Source organism: Gymnoscopelus braueri (assembly GCF_963280865.1).
Source record: "Gymnoscopelus braueri genome assembly, chromosome: 19".
Taxonomy (NCBI): Eukaryota; Metazoa; Chordata; class Actinopteri; order Myctophiformes; family Myctophidae; genus Gymnoscopelus; species Gymnoscopelus braueri.
This window is the reverse complement of record NC_137621.1, coordinates 41,613,927-41,623,576: the sequence shown is the minus strand read 5'-3', so window position 1 is coordinate 41,623,576 and position 9,650 is coordinate 41,613,927. Positions and strand designations below refer to the sequence as shown.

The 9,650-nt window shown below is 42.2% G+C and overlaps 1 protein-coding gene across 1 annotated transcript; it reads left to right on the top strand.

Moving 5' to 3' along the window:
- Nucleotides 1-8,675: 8,675 nt before the first annotated feature.
- On the top strand, nt 8,676-9,296 carry LOC308074120 (eukaryotic translation initiation factor 2 subunit 1-like; the record flags this gene model as incomplete). The annotated part of the gene is made up of 1 exon (XM_080413452.1): nt 8,676-9,296. The coding sequence occupies one exon, from the start codon at nt 8,676-8,678 to the stop codon at nt 9,294-9,296; it is 621 nt and encodes a 206-aa protein (XP_080269578.1).
- Between the last annotated feature and the right edge of the window lie 354 nt (nt 9,297-9,650).

Here is a 9,650-nt window from a genome sequence, read left to right as displayed (position 1 = left end):
TGGGCACAGGTAACGTGTAAGTCATGTTAACCACTTGAACCCTAGGATCCCTATTCTTGGGCAAACATTCAGCAAAAATTGCCATAAAAAAAATACCATATTTGATCATTCGAGTGAGCCCCGAATGGGACCGAGTGCAGCCGACAAAAATGGAACGAGCCGCCATTGTTTCTGTGGGCAGTTAAACATTTTACTTTCGGTTTTAAAACGCTCTCAAACTTCTTTTTTGAGGCACGGAATTTACTTTTAAGATATCGTTTGGATAGAATTTTGTTGTTTAACTTCATATATGTGGTCAATTAATCATGACAGAGCCTATTTTAAAATAAAAATTTAGAGAACCGGCAGTGGCGGGCAGTGACACGCATGTATCCGATCCGAATAAGGCAACCTATTTTGGGCATGGTCGTTTCAAAAGTCCCGTTGCGTCACATTAGTCTGGAGCTGGTAAAAATGCACTGGCTGAAGTGGGACACTGCTGATTGGCTGAAGGGGTTGTCAGTCAACGGTATTACTCCCGCCCAACTCCAGCCCACAGCCAAAATTGCAGAATGGGCGATCATGCCAGACTTACTCCTGAAATAAATGACAAATGAGATTTCTGAAGGGAGGGTTTACCAGGCTTAGCTGGCTGGCAGTAAAAGTCCGGAATTCAAAATGTACTTGAGTAAAAGCATATAAAAGTATGTGTATCAAAATGTACTTAAAGTTCCAAAAGTAAAAGTACTCATTATACAAAATGTCCCATTTCAAGTTTTCAAATGTATACATATCTTTTGAAAAAAGCAAGTAAAAGTATTGGAAATTGGCAATACTCGAGTAAAGTACAAATACCTCAAAATTGTACTTAAGTACAGTACTTGAGTACAAGTACTTAGTTACTTTTCACCACTGGCCATGGGGCAGACCAAGGACCAGGTGGAGGGATTATATACACGCTAGGAACGCCTCGGGAGTCGGGACCCCCAAGTCAGTTATTGTGACTATATACCCTGGTGTTGGCAATGAGCCTAACAACTGTCTGGAAACACGCATTGGCACGTGTGTGAGAATTAGCTGACTTCTCTTTTAAATTATAATGCCACTTTTGGGGGGAATACAGAATTTGCCTGTGTGTACTGTAAAAGTTAGCTTTCTCTGTGTAGTCCTGTTTTCATGTTCTGCATTATTTTACAAACCTTGTGGATCTAAATTGTTCTGCCAAACGTTCACACTATTTATATTTTACTTTTGCAGTTCTCAATCAAGGTCTCTTTACCTGCTATCCTTGCTTGACTTTTCTGTAATTATACAAACAATGGCAAGTCAGGAAGCCCTACTTTTGAATTCCTCCAGAGACTCATCAAAACCATCCAATTAAACTGGTAATGAAATCAGTTTAGTGATTACGACAGGACAAGCAGGTGGCCACCACAACTAACTGAAAGCTCTTTCTTGAAGTTAATGAGCCATCAAGAGGAGGTGTCATGGGCTCTTGGTGTGAGTTTGAGGTACACTTCTAAGTCACAGTATTAAAGGGATATTTCACTTTCAAAAAAACTTTTGGTCATTTTATCGTCTACTCAGGCCTTTGTGAGCCCCCCAGACAGTTTTTAAGTTGCTCGATTCAGTATTTAGACATTTGATATTCATTTTTATCAGACACGCCCCCTTCCTATACAAACCCATTGTAACTTCAAACTCCATTTTAACCATGCTAGATTCATCAAAAACACCCGTCCTTGGTTCTGGTGACTCACCCTGCCCCCCTAATATGCGAGGGGGCCGTGTTTTTTCAATTACTTTTTTAATTTATTTTAAATATATATTTTTTTAAATTGAAAAAGTAAAATACAATAAAAAAATAAAATAAAATAAATGAAAAAAATAATCGGAAAAACACGCCCCCCTCACGCATTAGGAGGGCAGGGTGAGTCACCAGAACCAAGGACGGGTGTTTTCAACGAATCTGACATGGTTAAAATGGAGTTTGAAGTTACAATGGGTTTGTATAGGAAGGGGGCGTGTCTGATAAAATGAATATCAAATATATAAATACTGAATCGAGCAACTTAAAAACTGTCTGGGGGGCTCACAAAGGCCTGAGTAGATGATAAAATGACCAAACGTTTTTTTGAAAGTGAAATATCCCTTTAAGCCTGACTACAATCTCACACACGCTGCAATGTATCGTGAGTTTCTACACATGTGCTATTTTCAGTGAGCAACTCCTGCACGCAACTATAACTCAGGCTTCTATAAAGCTGCCAAGAGCAACACCTGTGAAGAACTCCACAAAAATAAATAATATGCTGTATACACTTGTTATGAAAGGAATTCATTAGTCAATGAGACAGATAACATAAAATGGCTCTCCACGTCCTTGCACACACAATTCACCCTTCAAGCACTAAAGGATTGAACATAATACTGAATGCTGTTTAGTTTAGCATAATCATAATGAATAGTATGCAACATGTTCCTTTCCTGTAATACTAGCCTTTCACATATCCTAAAATAATCATTTTTCAATCCATTTCTCTACAAGAGTGAAGAGTGGCTTAAAAAGAGCTCTCAAACATCAGGACAACTTAATCACACCCAGAACACATACTTATTTTCTAGTTGGAGCCAAAGTGAAGTTCCAAGTTCCCTTCACCTCATTGACACTTTCATTTGAGCAGTGGCAGGCTCAGCAACACGAAGCTCTGAAGCATCCGTCTGTGACAAACTGAGACCTGAACGGAATACCTGACCAGGAGGGAGGGGGAGAGAGAGAGAGAGAGAGAGAGAGAGAGAGAGAGAGAGAGAGAGGGAGAGAGAGAAAGAGAGAGAGAGAGGTGAGGCACAATGAGCCTCCAGTGGATGATCATCGGTGTGTGAATGATGTCTGAGCCTGGGCAGCTGTGTCTCCGGCCCCAGAAGAGAGTCACAAGCCCTTTCTTTCGAGGTGTGACCTTAGCAGGGCCAGTGTTGACTCTGCTGAGTGGGTTTCAAGCACCACAGAACACACAAGGACGGAAGTTTGAGAAATGCATGCCGGTACTGTACATGAACACACACACACACACACACACACACACACACACACAGACACGGTAAAGCCCAAACAAATACCGTACAGTATATAAACTGTGCACAGATACATACTGTACCTATTGACAGATATTGACAGATGCAACAGGCACCCCAAAACACACACACACACACACACACACACACACACACACACACACACACACACACACACACACACACACACACACACACACACACACACACACACACACACACACACACACACACACACACACACACACACACACACACACACACACACACACAGACAGGACGGACAGACTTCTAAAACCTATAAGATGACTCTGTAGTTTATAGGCTATACTGTACCAATTATTTACCTTCTCCAAAAGCTATCTGAGGAACAAACAAGACATTTCACAGACATTTGGAAGAACCTTCTGTTAGCCTCTGCTGAATGCCAAATTGGCTGAAGACGAGGACAGCGATAGACAAGTGAATTTATGCATAATGACATAACGGGGATCCTCCAAGTGGAATTTCCAGGAGGTCTGGATTTGGGGCAAGCTCACAGGTCGCTGGCGCCATTCAAGATCAGGGCTACCCCCGAGGTCTTTTATCATATAGTTTCCTGATATTTTAGCAAAGATACATGTGAGAACCTTAAATTGGAGATGTGAGTTGAAAGGGAAATAAGCTTCTACCAGGATTTCTCAAAGGCAACACAAGATCGACGCCAGTCCTTCCTGGAGTGTAAACGATTGCTTCATTCAGCTATAGGTCTTGTTTGGCACTGCATGGGTACCCTGCCGTGCTATCCTTCACTGTGCTTGGAGTTATTACTGTAAACATTGTTTTGCTGAGCCGAAGAAGGCCTTGCAGTGCATCAAAAACATTTCCTTGGATCATGGTCTGTTTATATGGTTAGTGAACCAGTTTTAAACCTCCAGCCGGTGAATACTGAATTACACTGTAGGACAAGTTGAGCCGTGGTTTTGTTGATTTACAAGACGTTTTACCAGTGGACTTTTTTAGTTTAAGCCAATTGATATTTGTTTGCTTTCTTTTGCTTGTGAACACGTGGTGTTGGGAGGGGAGAGGTGCATTTAGGTATTTTATAATACAAACATGTCTGGTCTTACTTATATACCACCATTTCTTGACTTCTTTATATATCATTTCTGTTCATTTTATTTAGCTTATTCACTGTGGTCTATATGTATATATGTATAGATAGATACATGCACCTCTACATGCCAGTGTTCTCGAGGATAATATGTCTCACCGAGTCTGTGTGCTTATCTTTCCAGGTCTATGAATATGAATATTTATAGATATTACCTATATAGTTGTGTGTACATACTGTGTGTACATACTGCAAACAGTAATGAATGAAATGAATAGGTTTTCATTTGGGGTATAGTGAGCTTGTTTCCCTGATGTCTTGCAGTAATATATTCAGAATAAGATTCAGAATCAACTTTATTGTCAAATCACACCATTGCACATGTGTAAAATATTGTGTGAAATATTTATTTGTTTGTGCAGGCTCTCAAAAGTGCAGTTAAAGGAAGAGATCAGAAAAGGGAAGAGGGAAGAGAGAATAGAGACGGCAGAACAATTCAAATAACACAGGAAAGCACAGTCAAATCAAATGTACAGGCATAAGGTGCATGATTAAACATTTGCAATGGATAGATGGCATTAAGGAATTCAGAAAAGCTTGTTGTGCAGGTGAAAAACAACTGCAAGTATACACATAACTGATAGTTTCAATGCCACAGCTGAGAGTGCAGACATAGATAGTCATGTTTACTAAGTGATATGCCTGAGGCAGTGGTGAAAAAGGTACTCAAATGTTTTACTTAAGTAAAAGTATCAATACTGCAATGTAGAAATACTTTGTTACAAGTAAAAGTCCGGAATAAAAATTTTACTTGGGTAAAAGTACAAAAGTATTGGTATCAAAATGTACTTAAAGTACCAAAAGCAAAAGTACTGAAATGTTTGAAAATAGCCGATCTACAAGCTCACAACGTGTCGCAATGCGATGCGTTGTGAGCTTGTATATCGGCTATTTTCAAATAGCATATGTATAAAATAGAGCTAAAGTGGTTAATGTATGTTTTATAATATAATCATTTATATCTGCAAAGCAACTAGTAACTAGACGCGTCGCAATTCTGGGAAATTGCAAAGTGTGGTTGCGCCGACGCGGGTCGAAGGCGGCCGCCGGGACTCGAGGAATACGCCTGGAGGACTATCGTCGGAGGCCGCACGACGTGCGATTCGAATTCAGTGCCGATCGGATCCCGCGTTCGTGACGCTTGCCGTTTTGATTTGAGGAAATAGGCCCCTCCCACTAAAGAAACAGGCCCCTCCCACAAATGTAGCGGGCCAATTATATTGTCACGTCACTCCTGAGATCACTTGCGTTTCATTTTGAGACGATTGATCCCCCCAAAAATCATGCTTTTGCATCAAACGGTTACATTTTGCGCATTTGTGGCGCCCCCTATAGATCAAAGTGGAAATGCTTTTGGGGATTCGTTGAGTAAATCACCCTTGACATGTGATTAAAATTTGGGATTGACCGGACGTTTCGTTCGTGATTTTGGCATTTTTGGTAAAACGGGCCCCTCCCACTAACTTTGGAAGCCAATTACGGACGAACGGTAAGGACTATCAAAATGCCAGAGATCATGTGTACCAATTTTTGTGAGATTTGGATAAAATATGTGGGAGGAGGAGCTAAAAGTGTGTTTTGTGAATTTTAGTTTTTTCATTTTCCCATTAAAGTGGATGGAGACATTTAATGCACTAATAAATCAATATCAATTAAACTATGTAACCAATCTCTTAGCAAAGTACAAGCAGTCTGGTCCCGGTGAAGCCGGTCAATTTGACATATGGCACGAAATTGGGAAAAATAAACTGGGGGAGAAATAGCGCGCAAGAAAAAAGTTTATCTAGTGGAATAATAAACTCGGTAGAGTACTATAGTCTGGTTGCCCATTCGGGCAACCACACTAATGAATAAATAATACAAAAAAGTAGTAAAAGAAGATTTTTTTTAAATTTATTTTGTGTTAATGCTTGCCGATAATGACATGCCTAAACTAGGGATGTCAGGTTGAAGGCAATCAGGGAACCCATCGCCAAATGAAATGGAAAAACAGCGCCCTCTGCTGTTTTTTACTATCTCACTTGGCTCTGGGAGGAAGTCGACGTAGCACACGTGCGCAAGGAAACCGGGGTTTTGGTCCATAGATATAGAAACCTAGATACCTCATTGGCCTCTGCAGTTCATTGGAGCGACTGGTATCTCAATACAAGGCTCTTCCACAGGGCTGTTTCACTACTGACCAATCACATCGCGTTGACTACTGGCCAATCACAGCGCGTCTAACTGACTTGCTGCACGAGAGAAAAGACCCGCCCCACCTGCCTCTGATTGGCCTACCGAACGCCCCCTGCTGAAGCGGAAGGAAGTGATGGCTAGCCCTGCGGAACAAGGAAGCGCGCCCGAGATACGAACGCTTCAGAGCCGAAGGAGGCGTCTACCTTTATATGTCTATGTTTTGGTCTGCCTTCAGCCTTTCACTTCCGGTGGTGCGACTATGTTTTTATTCCCACTAACAATATTTCTACACTTTCAACACTAACACCACTTCTCCCAGAGAACATGGGTCGTTTTGGTTATAAGCCCACTTGTTTCTATGATGAAAGAGCAAGTTAAAATGTGAATATCTTTCCGTGGTTTTGTCTGCTCCGAGGACGCTATTGTTAATGAGTTTCGGTTTGTTTCTCGTGGGGAAGGATTGGCAGACACGTAAATCCCGCCCACTACATTTGATTGAGTAAAGCGCGGCCTGCTTCCTGATCTGAAGGCACGCCCACTTGTAGGCCAGTGCGTACGCGATATGACGAACCCCCCCGACAGATTCAAACGCAGAGCAGAATCGGTTCTTGAGAGATTAGGTTGAAGGTAGTTAATGAATAAACAACAAAGACGTGTCTGAGTGTCACATGTCACCTAGGCTGGATATGTATGGCCCTGGACTGAGATGCACTCAAGCCTAAAATCAGATTAATCTGCATGATGTGTTGAAATGTTCAGAAATGGAGAAAGAATTAAATGCTAAAAATAACTAAATGTGAGGTTAAATGTGAACACTAGGGGGAGACATTGCATGGGACACCAAAAGACAGCCCCTTTCTCTTACAAACCTCAATTCCATTTGGTATGTGACCTTCAGAAGCAACCTATTTAGTTGGGTGGTCTGTAGTCTTTAATTGCACAATAATTGGTTCAGAATGACATATAGTCAGTATAAATAAAGAAAATATATGTACTAGAAATTCGGCCCTATACCCTCTATATATATACTAGATGTCAGGGCCGCACATCTAGGCCCGATCCGAGGTTGGTCCAGACAGCACTGGCCTAGTCACTCTGCACACACGTCATGCAAAGTCCGGCCCCTCTGGCCTCTCCTCTCCTCTCGGCTCCTCTCTCCTCTCCTCTCCTCCCTCCCCGCTTTGCTTTGCGGCCCTAACCTCTAGTCCCAACCTCCCAACCTCGGTCATTAAGCCGCCTGTACTGTGGGTAACCATGGCCATCATGAGGCAGTCGAGTGTTGTCACAGAAGTCTTTAGGGAAGCTGTTATTGACCATGCAGGGGCTGTTAGGGCTGGCTGTCCCACAGGGTCCATGTAGCATGGATTGACACAGAGTGACGCAGAGTGGCTCCTTCTGTGGGTCAGGTACAGTATGTCTGCTAGTACACCGCCACTCTTTGAGTTTGTAATTGTGATAAAGAGGTCAAACTTCCTGCATATGGTTGCTATGGCAACCTGCCATATCAGGCTGAGGGTCTGATAGGCAAATCAGAGAATCAATCAAGCCGAGAGTCTGATCACATATCGATGTGGAGTAAGATGCCTAAAACATAGCCATAGCTCTGATCAACAGTCTGTGGCAAGTTTCGGGTTCAAATGGAGTGATCCTGTGCTTGCTTACCCCGGACGAACTTTCGGAGCTTTTGTCAATTATATAGTAGTAAGATAAGATATATACACACACCTATATATATATATATATAAAATTTAAAATTAAAAAAATAAATAAATGTGTAATTCTATTGGCATCAATAGAACTCTAAGTAACTTTAAAAAATGTATTGTCTACTCACTGCAACTGTGCTGTGGAATGAAAAAAACAACATTTTGTCAACTCTGTCACCGTCAGTAGTACATATATGCACACACGTGAAACTCGTCCTCTGCATTTACCCATCCTATAACAACCTCATATATATTTCTGGAAAATATTTAAATTCAGCAATACATTGATATAAAATGTACTTTGTAATTCGTACTTTTGAACACTCAAGTATTGTTTTTAAAGCAAGTACTAACTGAAACAGCACCTGCACAAATCGGTGCATGCATGGCAAAGGCTTGTGTTGTGTAGGACATCAGACCAGAGTGCTGGTCAGCTCATATAAAGGGTGATGATTCCTTTACACCTGTAGATAACAACTAGAGATTTAATTGACACAGCAAGAGATAGAACATGTCAGAGAGCGAGGGAGAGCCAGGACACATAAATAAACATTTCCAGTACAGATTCTGTAACCATATACATCACAGAGATGCCAGGACTCAGCTGTCGATTTTACCAGCACCGGTTACCAGAGGTAACAGATGTTGTGATGGTGAAGGTGACGTCTATTGACGGGATGGGTGCCTATGCCAGCCTTTTGGAGTACAACAACATCGAGGGCATGATCCTATTCACTAAGCTGTCACGTCGACGTATCCGCTCCATCAATAAGCTCATCCGCATAGGTTGCAATGAGTGTGTACAGGTCATCAATGTAGACAACGAGAAAGGATACATTGATTTATCAAAAAGAAGAGCTTCCCCAGAGGATGCCACAAGGTGTGCAGATAAATTCACCAAATCCAAAACTGTGTACAGTATCCTTCGACACGTGGCTAAGATGCTTCAATACACCAAGGATGAAGAGCTGGAGAGCTTGTTTCAGCGCACTGCCTGGGTCTTCGACGAGAAATACAAGAGGCCCGGATATGGAGCGTATGATTTCTTCAAACAGGCTGATTCAGATCGTTCAATCCTCGATGGCCTGGACCTGACGGAGAGAGAGAGGAACGTGTTGATTGACAATATCAAAACACGACTCGAGGAAGAGAACGCTGAGGTGGACGTAAATTATGACGCAGAGGAGATGGTAGCCCAAGCAGAGGACTAAGCTCATCTAATAGGCCATCATTGGGACATTCGGGACATTTCCAGATGGGCCTGCCTGTGTAATCATGCATGTGGCCTGCAGTCATGGCCTGTTGAAAACACTGGACATGTACTACATACACACGCGCACGCACGCACACATGCACGCTAACACGCACACACACACACACACACACACACACACACACACACACACACACACACACACACACACACACTCACACAATGCATATACAGTGACAAGAAACATCCCAATGAGTGTGTGTGTGTGTGTGTGTGTGTGTGTGTGTGTGTGTGTGTGTGTGTGTGTGTGTGTGTGTGTGTGTGTGTGTGTGTGTGTGTGTGTGTGTGTGTG